The 15,825-nt window shown below is 38.0% G+C and overlaps 1 protein-coding gene and 1 non-coding gene across 11 annotated transcripts in view; both read right to left on the bottom strand.

Moving 5' to 3' along the window:
* CCSER2 (coiled-coil serine rich protein 2) overlaps positions 1–15,825 on the bottom strand; it is a 154,849-nt gene that overhangs the window by 36,901 nt on the left and 102,123 nt on the right. For 8 of the 10 annotated variants that reach the window (XR_240518.5, XM_005226522.5, XM_003587997.6 and 5 more), the window contains 2 exons: positions 13,364–13,447; positions 6,879–6,965 (listed from right to left, as the gene is read on the bottom strand). Coding sequence is in view for 9 of the 10 variants with exons in the window: in XM_005226522.5 (XP_005226579.1) it covers positions 6,879–6,965; positions 13,364–13,447 (171 nt within the window). In the remaining variant the exon portion in view is untranslated. Of the gene's footprint in view, positions 1–6,878; positions 6,966–13,363; positions 13,448–15,825 lie in introns of those variants that run through there. The other 2 variants (XM_059882686.1, XM_010820676.4) reach the window with 2 other exon arrangements.
* Positions 2,446–2,552, bottom strand: LOC112444809 (U6 spliceosomal RNA). The gene has a single exon (XR_003033175.1). It is a non-coding gene; the product is annotated as a U6 spliceosomal RNA (small nuclear RNA).

Raw genomic sequence — 15,825 nt, 5'->3', positions numbered from 1 at the left:
GCATCTATGTTCATCAGTGATGAGTTCCCTGGTGGCTCAGACGGTAAAGTGTCTGCCTACAATGTGGGAGACCTGGGTTTGATCCCTGGGTCAGGAAGATGATCTGGAGAAGGAAATGGCAACCAACTCCAGTACCCCTGCCTGGAAAATCCCATGGATAGAGGAGTGTGGTAGACTACAGTCCATGGGGTCACAAAGAGTCAGACACAACCAAGCGACTTCACTTTCTTTCACTTTCATCAGTGATATTGGCCTGTAGTTTTCTTTTTTTGTGTTGTCTTTGTCTGGTTTTGGTATCAGGGTGATGGTGGCCTTGTAGAATTAGTTTGCAATTTTTTGAAAGAGTTTTAGAAGGACAGGCATTAGCTCTTCTCTAAATGTTTGATAGAATTCTCCTTTGAAGCCATCTGGTCCTGGGCTTTTGTTTTCTGGAAGATTTTTTTTATCACAGCTTCAATTTCAGTGCTTGTAATTGGGTTGTTCATAATTTCTATTTCTTCCTGGTTCAGTCTTGGAAGATTGAACTTTTCTAAGAATCTGTCCATTTCTTCCAGGTTATCCATTTTATTGCCATATAGTTGTTAATAGTCTCATAATCCTTTGTATTTCTGCATTGTCTGTTATAACCTCTCCTTTTTTGTTTCTAATTTTGTTGCATTTTTCTTTTTTTCTTGATGAGTCTGGCTAAAGGCCTGTCAATTCTGTTTATCTTCTAAAAGAATCACCTTTTAGTTTTATTAATCTTTATTATTGTTTCTTTCATTTCTTTTTCATTTATTTCTGCTCGGGTCTTTACGATTTCTTTCCTTCCACTAATTTTGTGGGTTTTTTGTTCTTCTTTTTCCAGTTTTTTAGGTGTAAAGTTAGATTGTCTATTTGATGTTTTTCTTGTTTCTTGAGGTAGGACTGTATTGCTATAAACTTCCCTCTTAGAACTGCTTTGTTTGCATACCATAGGTTTTGAGTTGTCATGTTTTCATTGGCATTTGTTTCTAGAAATTTTTTCATTTCCCATTTGATTTCCTCAGTAACCTATTGGTTATTTAGAAACATGTTGTTTAATCTCCATGTCTTTGCATTTCTTGCAGTTTTTTTCTTGTAATTGATATCTAGGCTCATAGTGCTGTTGTCGGAGAAGATGCTTGATTCGATTTCAATCTTCTTAAATTTTCTGAGGTTTGATTTGTGACCCAAGATGTGGTCTACCATGGAAAATGTTCCATGTACACTTGAGAAGAAGGTGTATTCTTCTGCATTTGGATGGAACGTCCTGAAGATATCAATGAGATCCATCTCATCTAATGTGTCATTGTTTCCTTATTAATTTTCTGTTTTGATGATCTGTCCATTTGTGTGACTGGGGTGTTAAAGTCTCCTACTATTATTATGTTATCATCAATTTCACCTTTTATGTCTGTTAGTATTTGTCTTATGTATGGAGGTGCTCCTATGTTGGATGCACAGATATTACAATTGTTATATCTTCCTCTTAAGATTAGTCCCATGATCATTATGTAGTGTCCTTCCATATCTCTTGTAATACTCTTTATTTTAAGGTCTATTATATCTGATATGGCAATGGCACCCCACTCCAGTACTCTTGCCTGGAAAATCCCATGGATGGAGGAGGCTGGTGGGCTGCAGTCCATGGGATTGCTAAGAGTCGGACACAACTGAGTGACTTCACTTTCACGCATTGGAGAAGGAAATGGCAACCCACTCCAGTGTTCTTGCCTAGAGAATCCCAGGGACGGGGAAGCCTGGTGGGCTGCCGTCTCTGGGGTCGCACAGAGTTGGACACGACTAAAGCGACTTAGCAGCAGCAGCAGCATATCTGATATGAGGATTCCTACTCGTTTTCTTTTGCTTCCCATTTGCATGGAATATATTTTTCCATCCTCTCACTTTCAGTCTATTACGTGTCTTTAGGTCTGAAGTGAGTTTCTTGTAGACAGCATTTATTTGGGTCTTGTTTTTGTGTCCAATCAGCCAGTCTGTGTCTTTTGGTTGGAGTATTTAATCAATTTACATTTAAAGTAATTATCAATATATATGTTCCTATTGCCATTTTCTTAATTATTTGGGGTTGATTTTGGAGATCATTTTTCTTCTCTTGTATTTCTTGACTATATATATCCCTTTAATATTTGTTGTAAAGCTGGTTTGGTGGTACTGAATTCTCTTAACTTTTGCCTGTCTGAAAAGCTTTGTATTTCTCCATCAATTCTGAATGAGATTCTTGCCAGGTACAGTAATCTTTGCTGCAGATTTTTCCCTTTCAGTACTTTAAATATATCCTGCCATTCCCTTCTGACCTGCAGAGTTTCTGCTGAAAGATCAGCTGTTAAGCATATGGGGTTTCCCTGGTATGTTACTTGTTACTTCTCCCTTGCTGCTTTTTTTTTTTTTTTTTAAACTTTACATAATTGTATTAGTTTTGCCAAAAAAAATATGGAACGCTTCACAAATTTGCGTGTCATCCTTGCGCAGGGGCCATGCTAATCTTCTCTGTATCGTTCCAATTTTAGTATATGTGCTGCCGAAGCGAGCACCCTTGCTGCTTTTAATATTCTTTCTTTGTGTTTAATCCCTGTCAGCTTGACTAGTATGTGTCTTGGTGTGTTTCTCCTTCGGTTTATCCTGTGTGGGACTCTGTACCTCTTAGACTTGAATGACTATTTCCTTTTCCATGTTGGGAAAATTTTCAACTATAATCTCTTCAAAAATTTTCTCATACCCTTTCTTTTCCTCCTCTTCTTCTGGGATCCCTATAATTCAAATGTTGATGCATTTGATACTGTCCCAGAGGTCTCTGAGACTATCCTCAGTTCTTTTCATTCTTTTTACTTTATTTTGCTATTCAGAAGTTATTTCCACCATTTTATCTTCCAGCTCACTGAGTCGTTCTTCTGCTTCAGATATTCTGCTGTTGATTCCTTCTAGAGTATTTTTAATTTCAGTAACTGTGTTGTTGTCTCTGTATGTTTATTCTTTAGTTCTTCTAGGTCTTTGTTAATTGATTCTTGCATTTTCTCCATTTTATTTTCAAGGTTTTTTATCATCTTTATCATTATTCTGAATTCTTTTCCAGGTAGTTTGCCTATTTCCTCTTCATTTATTTGGACTCGTCTGTTTCTAGTTTATTACTTCATTTGTTAATTGATTTCTATGCCTTTTCATTATTTTGTTTTTAACTTATTGTGTATGAAGTCTCCTTTTCTGAGGCTTCAAGGTTGAATTCTTTCTTCCTTTTGGTTTCTGCCCTCCTAAGTTTGGTCCAGTAGTTTCTGTAAGCTTCATATACGGTGAGATTTGTGCTGAGTTTTTGTTTGCTTTTCCTCTGATGGGCAAGGTTGAGTGAGGTGGTAATCCTGTCTGCTGGTGATTGGGTTTGTATTTTTGTTTTGTTTGTTGTTTAGATGAGGAGTCCTGTACAGGGTGCTACTGGTGGTTGGGTGATGCTGGGTCTTGTATTCAAGTGGTTTCCTTTGTGTGAGTTCTCACTATTTGATACTCCCTAGGGTTAGTTCTCTGGTAGTCTAGGGTCTTGGAGTCAGTACTCCCACTCCAAAGGCTCAGGGCTTGATCTCTGGTCAGGAATGAGGATTCCAAAGTGGTTTGTTATGGTATTAAGTGAGATTAGAACAAATATCCAAAAACGAGAAACCAAAGATGAACCCCAGACAAATGGCAGTTACAAAATCAGGCAAATAATAATTAAAATAATAGAATATACACATATACATATAACCCATGAGCAAAGTCAGAACAGTCCAACAAAAATAAAGTACAGTAGACTGACCCGGCAAACAAAGGAAATCAAAAATTATATTAACCAGTTAAGAACCAAACTAACTAAAGTACAAACTGGGAAACAAAACTAAAGCAAGGTGCCAAGTGGGGAATAAAGCAATGAAAATAAAACTAACAAATATGTTGAGAGCAAAGGAAAGAAAGAATAGATCGCAAAGTTAAATAGAAGTAGATGAAGATTTATATATGTTTTAAAGATTGACTGCAAGGGGAAAAGAACAGTAGGAAAAGTAAACAAAGGAATAAATGTAAAAAAATAATAGGTTTAAAAAATTAAAATTAAAAAAAGAAAAAAAAGGGGGGGGAGGGGAACCACCACAGAACTGCAAAAGCCCAACCAACAAAGAGGCAGAGGTTTATAACAATAATAAAAAAGTGACTGAGGAAAAAAAAAGCTCAAAAGCTTAATTGGATTTCATAGCGCCAATAAAATCAATAACTACAATGGAGAGGGAAAGAGAGGAACAAAAAAGAAAAACAATCCAAAAGAATCTACAGGACAAGTCAAAACATAAGAAAAATAAACATTTTTCTTGAGCCACTGCTGTCAGAGTCCTTTCCCTCGCTGGGAGTCACAGTCCACCTCACCTCCCTAGGATGCCCTCCAACACTGTGCTGATCTCTAGACCTGCTGTGGGGGCAGCTCAGATTCTAATCTGGTCCTACTCGTATGTATTCTTGCTTCCAATGTCCACAGCTATCAGAACTAGTGCGTTTCCTTTCGTGGGAGCTCTCAATGACCTTTTATATATTCCATGGACACAGTTGATCATGTGGATTTACTCTGCAGCTTGTACAGCTAGTCGGAAGGTTTTGGATCTTGTTCCTTAGCCATACTGCCCCTGGGTTTCAATTGTTTTATTTCCACCTCTGGATAAGGGTCGTCCACTGGGGTTTGCTCCTGAGGCTGCCCTGGAGGACTTGGGTTTGCCCCTGTGAGGGCCAGGTGTGGAAGTGGTCCAGCTGCTTGGGTGGCAGAGGTTCTGGCAGCACCAGGTATTCAGAGGAGTTGGTGGCTAGGGCAGCAGGAAATAGAGTGCTCTAAAAGGGTATGGCAACCAGTATTGGCCAATACGCTCCAGTAATCTTGCCTGGAGAACCCCTCTCCCTGAGAAAGAAGCCTGGAAGGCCACGGTCTACAGGGTCGCAAAGAGCTGGACACTAGCAAAGCGACCCTGCATGCATAAATGCAAGCCTTTTCTTTCCTGTGGCAGTTCTGCCCCAGTGACAGTTGAGCATGAAGGTGGCGCAGCTGCTTGGCTTGTGGGGACTCTGATGGTACCAAGCATACAAGGACACAGACTGCCTCAACTGCTATCAGAGTCTTTTTTCGAGCCTCTCGTAGCTGGCAATCAGAAGGCCTCTTTGGGCAGTCTTTCTCCATAGCTCCACTTATTCAGGCACTTCGAGGGCTCCCTTGCCTGAGGTCATTCTCTGTTGTTCCATGGGTCAGGGACATAGAGGGGTCCCCTTGGCTGGGGTCCTAGTTTGTAGATCGGCACATCAGGCACTTCAAGGGGCACCCTGGGTGGGGTCTTGCTCTGTAGTTCAGTGCATCAGGCATTTGATGGGCCAGTCTCTCTACTGTTCAGCTGCCAATGCTGGCTTGTGGGGAGAGAGAGGCTATGGTGATGGCTCCATCCCCTATGCGTGACTCAGCAGAATCACCTTGCTTCCATGGCTGCCTGGATTTCCTCCACAGGCATTTCCCACCACAATCTCCTCCCTCACATCCCCTCAATTCAACTCTCTGCAGTCAACAGCAGCCCTTGCCCTGGGATTGCTTCACAATCCCTAAACTCCAGCTCCCAGCCACTGTGCCTTCCAGGGAACCTGAGTCCCTGTCTGAGGTATGTACAGCTCTGGCAAGAACTATCTGATTCTCATTCCATTTAGGCTGCCACAGATCAGCTGTTTCACTCTCAGCCTTACATGTTTCTCCTCCGACTCAGACAATTGCCCCGATGTGGGGATCAGGTCTCTGTTTCACTTCCCCCACCCGCCGAGGGCAGGTCCAGTCCTAACGCTTCTGCTTTTTCCCCTAGTCCTTTGTCCTACAAAGTTTTGTGTGGTTCTGTATGTTCTTTTCCTCTTGTCAGCTACTTCTGTCCATTCTCAGCTGGTGTTCTGCATGCACTTCTGTTTCTGAATGTGTATTCCTGATGTATCCATGGAGAGAGATGTACTCCACATACACCTACTCCTCCATCATCTTGTTCTCTGTCTTTAGTTTTGAAATACAAAAACTAGTCTAACTCTTGTCCTTCTTAATTTTATATTTGGTAGGCCCTAAATTTGCACTATTGGGTTATTTTTTTTTCAGGTTCATTACATCCTCTGATACCCTTAATCATAATATCTGATCCATCTATCCTTACTATTTATTCATAAGCTGGATCTCTGATTTGACCCCAGTGGCTCAGAACTCAGTATGTTTGATATTTTATATTCTGAGTGAAATTACTATTTCACATTGCCGAATTACTTTGCTTGGCCAATATAAGTTTTTAACTTCCAAGAAAGCTTTGGCCTACTATGGTTGTTATGCCATTACGTTCTTGTTATCCTGGTCTTTTATTATTACAAACTAAATTTAATTAAATTCAACACATAGCACATACAGCTTTCATATGGAACTAATATTTGACATTGTAACAATTATAAAATTATAAAGAATCATATGGCTCTAAGAAATCACAGAACATCATCTATGGGGAAATATTTTTTTAGAATAACCTTCTTCTAACAAGACAGCCACTCAGATTTCTAAGACTAAATACCCAGTTTCATTCCTCAGTAACATGAAGGTAAGTTGGTGTATTTCAAATCTCCAAAACAGACGCAACTGAAAATGGATTGAGTTTTTCACTCTGAAAAATTATTTAGACTGAAAGTTAAACCACATACTTTTATAGAGTGCATACAGCCTAAAAACAATGTAATAGCGCAATTTTAAAAGCCAAAAAATAAAGTATAATTTCAATTCTGGCTAGTTTTATAAAAAACATATATATATTGCCCAGTTTGAAAAGGCTTCACTTTACATACCACACTATAATACTTACAAGCTGATGTTCTAATAGTTGGATTTTTTCATCTTTTTTCTTTAGTTCCTCTTTAAGTTGTTTTATTTCATTTAGTAAATCTTCATTCTGAAATATTTTAAAAAATTCAATGTGAAGTATTTAATTGTATTTTAAAACACTAATGAAAAATATTAAATTAATGATGCAGACTGAGCAATGAACTGTTTGTTTATTTAACATGAAGTTTCTTCTTAAATATCCTAGCTATTTATCCAGTAAAAAAAAAACTCAGTTTGGTCTTCTAGGAACTCATAGTTTAATGGAGTCTGACACATAAACAATGAACAATAAGAGCAGCAACAGCTAACATTCACTGAGTACTAATCAGGCGCCAAGAGCTAAGTAATTTGGGGTATCTAAGTAATTGATTCTGACTGCAACTCTGAGGTAGATACTATTATCCCCATTTCAGAGATATGAGGAACTAAGCCACATAAGTAAAATAAATTAGCATAAAATAATAACTTCAGCTAGATTTCAAGGAATATTTAAGTGCTTGTCAGAGGAAACGAAGGCCACAAGTAGAGGAAACTGCATCATTAAATGCACAGAGTCATTTTCATGACTGGTGCAGAAATCAGTAGCAAGGTAAATGTGCCTGAAAAGGTATCAAGGAAGATTCTTTTTCTTTGAGCTACTTTCATGAGAACTGCCTGAATCAAAAAATAAATACCCTGTCAACTTAGTTTATAAGAAATTTCTATTAAGGCCAATCCCTTTCCCAAAATTAAAAAAAAAAAAAAAGAAAGAAAGAAATTCCTGAATGTATTAACAGGTATTAACAAACCTCATCTAGTCAAGGCCATGGTTTTTCCAGTAGTCATGTATGGATGTGAGAGTTGGACTATAAAAAAAGCTGAGCACTGAAGAATTGATGCTTTTGAACTGTGGTGTTGGAGAAGACTCTTGACAGTCCCTTGGACTACAAGGAGATCCAACCAGTCCATCCTAAAAGAGATCAGTCTTGGGTGTTCATTGGAAGGACTGATGTTGAAGCTAAAACTCCAATACTTTGGCCACCTGATGCAAAGAGCTGACTCAGTTGAAAAGACCCTGATGTTGGGAAAGATTGAGGTCAGGAGGAGAAGGGGACGACAGAGGATGAGATGGCTGGATGGCATCACTGACTCAATGGACATGAGTTTGGGTGAACTCCGGGAGTTGGTGATAGACAGGGAGGTCTGGCGTGCCGTGGTTCATGGGGTCACAAAGAGTCGGACACGACTGAGCGACTGAACTGAACTGAACACAAACCTATTGTCAAGGTAAGCAGGAATTCGGTTATATTGTCACATGTAAGGTATCATTATCTTATACTTAGATCATTTTGTTTACTGCTATTTAATTATCCAGAAATATATACTGATGAAATAGTGCTGCCAAGGGAAATTAAAGTTAACCCTTGAACAACACAGGGGTTAGGGGTGCCCACCCTATGCAAGTAAAAAGATCTGGGTATAACTTTTGGTCAGTGCTCCACATCCACAGTTCCTCCAAAACCAAAAGGTACACATCCTTGTATTCAACCAACTGCAGATCGATGTAGTATAGTATTTTTTAAAAAATCCAAGTGGACCTATGCAGTTTAAAATTTGTTCAAGGGTCATCTGTAGAATATACACATAAATGATACATCTTTCCAGAGAGAATAATAAGTAAGCAAATATAATGTGTTGGTAATGAGCAAAGTATACCATCTTCTTCAGATAGGTTGGGAACAAAAGATATTTCAGTCTCATTAACAAGAGATCAAAAACAAAAATTTTATGAAGGCTCTGATGTATCAAATAAGCATCAAAATGGGAAAGAAACAATAGAGAAGAAAATATTTTTTTTAATTTTGCAGTTGTTATTCACACAGCAATGGCGAAGAACTATTATGTATGAAAAAATGACTTTCAGGGACTTAAAAAAAATCACAAATCAAGATCAAAAAAAAGATGGATTGCAAATCATGAGCTAAATTAGTGGGAGAAGTACTCAATGTGATTAATAAGACTGCAGAAAAAATGGTACATTATCAGACATAAAAACTGATCTTTTTGTACAAACATATGACTGTATATACAACAGTCATAAAAATTACTTGCACTCCAGTTTCAGTTATGCAACTCATATGCCAAAGAAATGATCCTAAGTACAAGAAAACCCATAAGATCTTCAAGTTCACAAACTCAGAACTGCCTTATAAGAGGACAACTGAAATGCAATGTAGCAACTTGACGGAATACAGTATAGCAATACTATATAGCAATTCAGGCATTGCTAGGATCTGCTGATGTTAGAGAAAATGAACCCAAAAGTGAAATCAAAATATGAGTATGGTAAAACATTTAGAGCCAACATGCTTATAGCATTACTTATATGATAAGCACTGCTCTAAGGATTTTACACATAAAGACAGGAAAAGGAAAACATATCAGGAAATGGTTAACCCCAATGGAGTTTTAAAGGATAAGTTCTAACAACACAAAGTGTGGCAAACTTTTGACTTTAGGTTTAGGGATTCTGTAAGACAATACAGAGATGGGGACAAGGACAGCATATTTGGAGAATTATAAGCAGTAATGGTCACCCTGCTTATTTATCTGATATGCAGAGTACATCATGAGAAACGCTGGGCTGGAAGAAGCACAAGCGGGAATCAAGATTGCCAAGAGAAATATCAATAACCTCAGATAAGCAGATGACACCACCCTTATGGCACAAAGTGAAGAGGAACTAAAAAGCCTCTTGATGAAAGTGAAAGTGGAGAGTGAAAAACTTGGCTTAAAGCTCAACATTCAAAAAATGAAGATCATGGCATCTGGTCCCATCACTTCATGGGAAATAGATGGGGAAACAGTGGAAACAGTGTCAGACTTTATTTTTGGGGGCTCCAAAATCACTGCAGATGGTGACTGCAGTCATGAAATTAAAAGACGCTTACTCCTTGGAAGGAAAGTTATAACCAACCTGGATAGCATATTCAAAAGCAGAGACATTACTTTGCCAACAAAGGTCCATCTAGTCAAGGCTATGGTTTTTCCAATGGTCATGTACGGATGTGAAAGTTGGACTGTGAAGAAAACTGAGCACCGAGAATTGATGCTTTTGAACTGTGGTGTTGGAGAAGACTCTTGAGAGTCCCTTGGACTGCAAGGAGATCCAACCAGTCCATTCTGAAGGAGATCCGCCCTGGGTGTTCTTTGGAAGGAATGATGCTAAAGCTGAAACATTGGAAAAGACTCTGATGCTGGGAGGGATTGGGGGCAGGAGGAAAACGGGACAACAGAGGATGAGACAGTTGGATGGTATCACCGACTCGATGGACTTGAGTTTGAGTGAACTCTGGGAGTTAGTGATGGACAGGGAGCCTGGCGTGCTGCAATTCATGGGGTCGCAAAGAGTCGGACACGACTGAGCGACTGAACTGAACTGAAGCAGTAATGCTGCACACGAAGGCTGTGGTGCACAGTGGGGAGCAATGCAGTTAGTAATCTAGGCAAGGGACAGATCACAGAGGGCCTGAACATCAAGCATGCTTCAGCCAGGGAGTAACAGATAGATCTACATTGGAGATGGCTTGGACAGCTGTTTGGAGGATATATTGACAAGGATTATATTGATACATATAAAAATCACTCTCTCTCATACTTGGTAATCTCGTCCACAGGACATTTCCAATGTGTCCCACTCACAATGGGAAACCCGTGTTGGGGCTTCCCTGGTGGATCAGATGGTAAAGACTCTGCCTGCAATGAAGACCTGGGTTCAATCCCTGGGTTGGGAAGATCCCCTGGAGAAGGGAATGGCTACCCACTGCAGTATTCTTGCCTGGAAAATTCCATAGACAGAGGAGCCTGGCAGGCTACAGTCCATGGGGTTGCAAAGAACTGGGCACGACTGAGTGACTAACAACACAACATGTTACATGTGAAATCATGAGAGTAGAAAGTTCAATGAACACTGGACTAAAGATACAAACCTACATTCTAAAAAAGAAAAGAATCCAAGAAAAGCAAGCAGGCAGGTGGTGTGGAGGAGGAGAGGGGATGTTAAGGGGTAAGGGAATTCCAAAAGAACTGACACAAAAACCAAGGGATAAAGCTTTTATGACAAAGGCCATGCCAAATGTGTATTTTTCCAGGTTTCCAGAACAACTAGAGAGTCAAGGAAAGGTTTATCTGATTTACTGAATTTAGGATAGGTAAGACAGAAATTTACAAAGTGAGGATGAAGAGGAAGTAAAGAAAGCACACTAATGAGACATGAGAGAGGAGGCAGACGTAGTTTGGTCTTTAACTGCAGCAGCAGATAGAGTCGAGAACAATAAAGGGTAGTCTTCCACAGCACAGTGGTCACTTTTCCCTGTAACTGGAATAAAGTAAATCAGAATGACAGACACAGATAAGTTGGGAGGCAGAAAGGCAAAGAAGATCTTCCTTGAACACAAGGCAAATGCAGCAGCTGAGAAGAGTGGCTGAGAAAGGGGATGAGACAAGTGGTCAATGTCTGAAACAGCTCATCAGGGACATGGCAGAGGGAACTGTCCTGGGATAAAGGAGAGACTGGTGACATGGCAGGTCCAATGGAGAGTTTAGGCCCTAAAGTTGTAATGGTGTAAGTCACAACATTCGTATCATTTGAAATTGAACTGCAAAACCATCCTCAATGAGCAGATTCGGGGATTTGCTGATGAAAGTGAAGGACTGTCTAGCGTACTAGAAAGAGTAAGTATGAGCTATTGCACGCTTGCATGCTCAGTTGTGTCTGACTATTTGTGACCCGGGAGCCAGGCTCACTCTGTCTCTGGAATTTTCCAAGCAAGAATATTGTAATGGATTGCCATTTCCTACTCACAGGAGATCTTCATGATCCAGGGATTGAACCCCCGTCTCTCATATCTCCTACAATGGAAGACAGATTCTGGACTATTGGCACCACCTGGGAAGCCCGGTGAGAAACTGCATCTGACCTCAAAAAGAAGAAGAAAGGCTAGGGACGATCTGCCTGAAAGGAAAGGCACTGAGGACAGGAGAGAGACACACGCTGTGTCTATCCTACAACACTAAATGTACGGACAAACTTTAGAGGAGGGTGGAAAAAACAAAGACACGAGTTCTGCAAAAAAGGTTGGAATTAACTTTTTTCTTTAAAAAGAATTTACTTATACGTAAAAAAGTTTCACAAAAAATTTAGAAAAAAGTCAGTTTTTACTTTTAAAGTAGCAATCACAAAACATACGAAAAACAACTGAGAGACAACCAGAAATCATCTAAATCAATGGCTCTCAAGGGAGTATGTAAGTAAGTTTTTCAAAAAGAGATGTCCTCCTGCAAACCTATTATTATACTCACAACAGGATGGAAACATGGAGATGGGAAGAAATTTATATTAAAGAATAGGTAGGTAACATGCTGAAAAGCCAATATCAGATAACCAGATGTGACTATTATCTGATATTTTTTTTATTTTGTGTTTTATACATAAATTTGTTCCCCAAAAGTCACTCCATATCCTATGAGAAAACTGTGCTTCCCTGACGCTTAATATCAAGACTGGTCAGTTGACCTGTTTTGGAAGCAACATATGTTACATTCAACCAATGCATTCTGCCAATGCTACGTTCCCTCAGGTACAAAAAGCATGACCTTCATCCAGAATCCCAGAAAGAAGAAAAAACATGAAGTCTCACTAATCTACAACCAAAATGCAACATAATGAGAAATAATAAGTAAGAAATAAACTTCTGTTAAAAACAAATAAAAAAAGAAATAAACTTTTGTTATTGTAAGCCACCAATATTTTGAGGCTGTTACTACAGACAAGTAGAACACACTGACTAGAATACTTTGAAAACAGAATGTGAAAGGAAACAATAATTTTACCTGGAACTAGGAAAGACAAGAATACTTGTATGTCCTTAAGAAATAAATATGTGATTCAGGAAGATAAAAAAAAAAAATCTTTCTTCAACTAAAACTAGACCTAAAGATGAGAACTATAAAAAAATATACCTTCAAGTACAAAATGCATCTGCATTCTATATATCTTTCAACATAAAAAAATGTCATTTTCACCTAAAAGTTCTTCAATATTGTGATTATATATATACACACACACACATATATATATGAGAAGTACCTATTAACAGTTTTAATTTTTATTGGTAGTCATATTTTAAATTGTTATTCATACAATTCTGAAAAAAAAAGATTTAATTAATTTTTAAAAAAGAATCCTGCACCAATATTAATATTGGGACAGATTACTATCCAACTGATAAAACAAACTCAAATTAAAGTACCACAGGGATATCAATTTAACTTAAAAAGTTAGTAAAAGTGAAAAGCAAATCTGACCAAAACCCAAGACAACAAAGTTGCAGGTTTAAATATATTTATTATTAAAAGTTTTATTATTGCTTTATAATTTTAGTAATAATTTTTTTTTAATTCAGCATGACTACCTAGTCATCATACCTTGCATATTTGATCACCATCTTCTGGTTCTGGACTAGATGGCAATGAGAGTTGAACATCATGCAATGAACCACTTCCATCATGCTGTCAGAAAGAAGAAAAGGAAAACGCAAGAGTAATACAATTAACTGCAGACATTCTGCTCAACCTGAACTCACCCCAGACCAAATGCTAGAATGGTAATCAATTAAGATTTTAGAAATCTCCTTTTTACCTCCATGCACTGGTAGAAACAAACGTAGAAGAGGAAACAACAGAGTTCAAGAAAGAATATTTTGTGGAACATTCACTATGTAAGCTGACGGTGAGAAAGCCACTGAAAGTTTTAGAATGAGAAAAGAAATATAGGACAATTCCTTAAAAATGTTAAGATTACTCCACCTATGAAAAATGTAAAATAAAAGTCAAATTAAATCTAATTTGAATCAGATCTAGTGCTTTGAGTACAAAGGAGTCAGAAACAATAATATTAAATGACTCAAAAAGAGCTGACCACAGAAAACATTTGAATAGAAGACACATGAGTATACATACTGCATGACTCTATCAAGTTTGAGAAGAGGTAGAATTAATTTATGGTGCTAAAAATCAGAACAGTGGCTGACTTAGGAGAAAGGAGTTATTGACAGTAAAGTGCATTATAACCCATAAACATGCTGGAAATGTTTTGTGTCCTCTCTGTATGGCAGTTACATGGGTACATACAAGTGAAAAGTACAAGCTTTACACTTAAGACTGGTACACCTTTAAGCACTTTACTTGATAAATGCTATACCTCAATTTAAAAAATTGAAAAAATTAAAGTTTTTGTCCTTAAACACAATTTTTTAAAAAATAACAGGGTATCATTAAGTCCTACCTCTTGCTGAAATAGTTTAGGAATAATCAGATAAAACATGGCATGTCCAATGATTCACAGACAACCTTAAAAAAGATGAACTAAGAATATGCCTGGGATGATGGTGAGGGACCTAGACCCTGACCAATGCGGTACAATTGCAACTCAATACCTTATTTGTTCATATGGCACCTGGCTGCCTTGTGATACCCACTGAATCAACAGCCTTCAAGGAGCACTACCATAGCACCTCTCTCTCCTGAAGGAAATCTCCCAAACATGGCAATCTCCTACACTGGAACAGAGAAGTGTTAAAAGGTTATGGTACTATATATACCTATTGAATCAGAAACTCTAGTGATGGGGCCTAGGAATGAGTATTTAGAAAAACTCAACAAGTAAGAGTGACTGACAGTGAAGTATTAGCCTTTGTCAAATCTCCAGCAGAGATAAATTACATTTTTATTGGTGATGCCACAGACATTAAGGATTCAACCTGAGAAAGAATCCAACATCCTAATGAATAACAAATGTTCACAGAACACATTAAAAATGTTTTTTAAAGAAGTAAGGAATTTACAAGACTCATTTTAGTAAAGTTTATCTCTGCCTTGAACTATAAAAACAGAGCCAGTCCTATAAACCAGACAGCTACACACAAAAAAAAAAAAGAAGAAAGAAAGAAATTAGATCATTCTTTAACACCACACACAAAAATAAGCTCAAAGTGGATTATAGACCTAAATGTGAGACCAGACACTATTAAACTCCTAGAGGAAAACACAGGCAGAACACTCTGACATAAATCGCAGCAATATCCTTTTTGAGCCAACTCCCAGAATAATGGAAATAAAAACAAAAATAAACAAAGAGGACGTAATTAAACTCTAAAGCTTTTGCACAGCAAAGGAAACAAAAAACAAAATGAAAAGACAATCCACAGATTGGGAGAAAATATTTGCAAATGATGTGACCAACAAGGGGTTAGTCTCCAAAATTTACAAACAGCTCACAAGGCTTAACAATATCAAAACAAACAACTCAATTGACAAATGGGCAGAAAAACTAAACAGAATTTCTCCAAAGACATACAGATGATCAAGAGGCACGTTAAAAGATGTTCAACATAGCTAATTATTAGAGAACTGCAAATCAAAACTACAATGATATATCACCTCACACCAGCCAGAATGACTATCATCAAAAAAATCCACTAACAATAAATGTTGGAGAGGATGTGGAGAAAAGGAAACCCTCTTACACTGTTGGTGGAATGTAAATTGGTACAGCCACTAAAGAGTACAGAGTTCCTTAAACAATTAAAAATAGATCTGCCATATGACCCTGCAATCCAGTCCTCAGCATATATTTGGAGAAAAACATGATCTGAAAAGATACATGCACCTCAGTGTTCACTGCAGCACTGTTTACAATAGCAAAGACATGTAATCAACTTAAATGTCCACTGACAGAGAAATGGATAAAGAAGTTGTGGTATATATACAGTGGAATATTAGTCATTAAAAAGAATGAAATAACGCTATTTGCAGCAATATGGACTGACCTAAAGACTGTCATAATGAGTGATGTAAGTCAGACAGAGAAGGAAAAATGTCATACAACA

The sequence above is a fragment of the Bos taurus genome, chromosome 28 (genome assembly GCF_002263795.3).
Source record: "Bos taurus isolate L1 Dominette 01449 registration number 42190680 breed Hereford chromosome 28, ARS-UCD2.0, whole genome shotgun sequence".
In the NCBI taxonomy this organism is placed as follows: domain Eukaryota; kingdom Metazoa; phylum Chordata; class Mammalia; order Artiodactyla; family Bovidae; genus Bos; species Bos taurus.
Note: the sequence above shows the minus strand (reverse complement) of the source record. Positions and strands in the feature narration are given on the sequence as shown.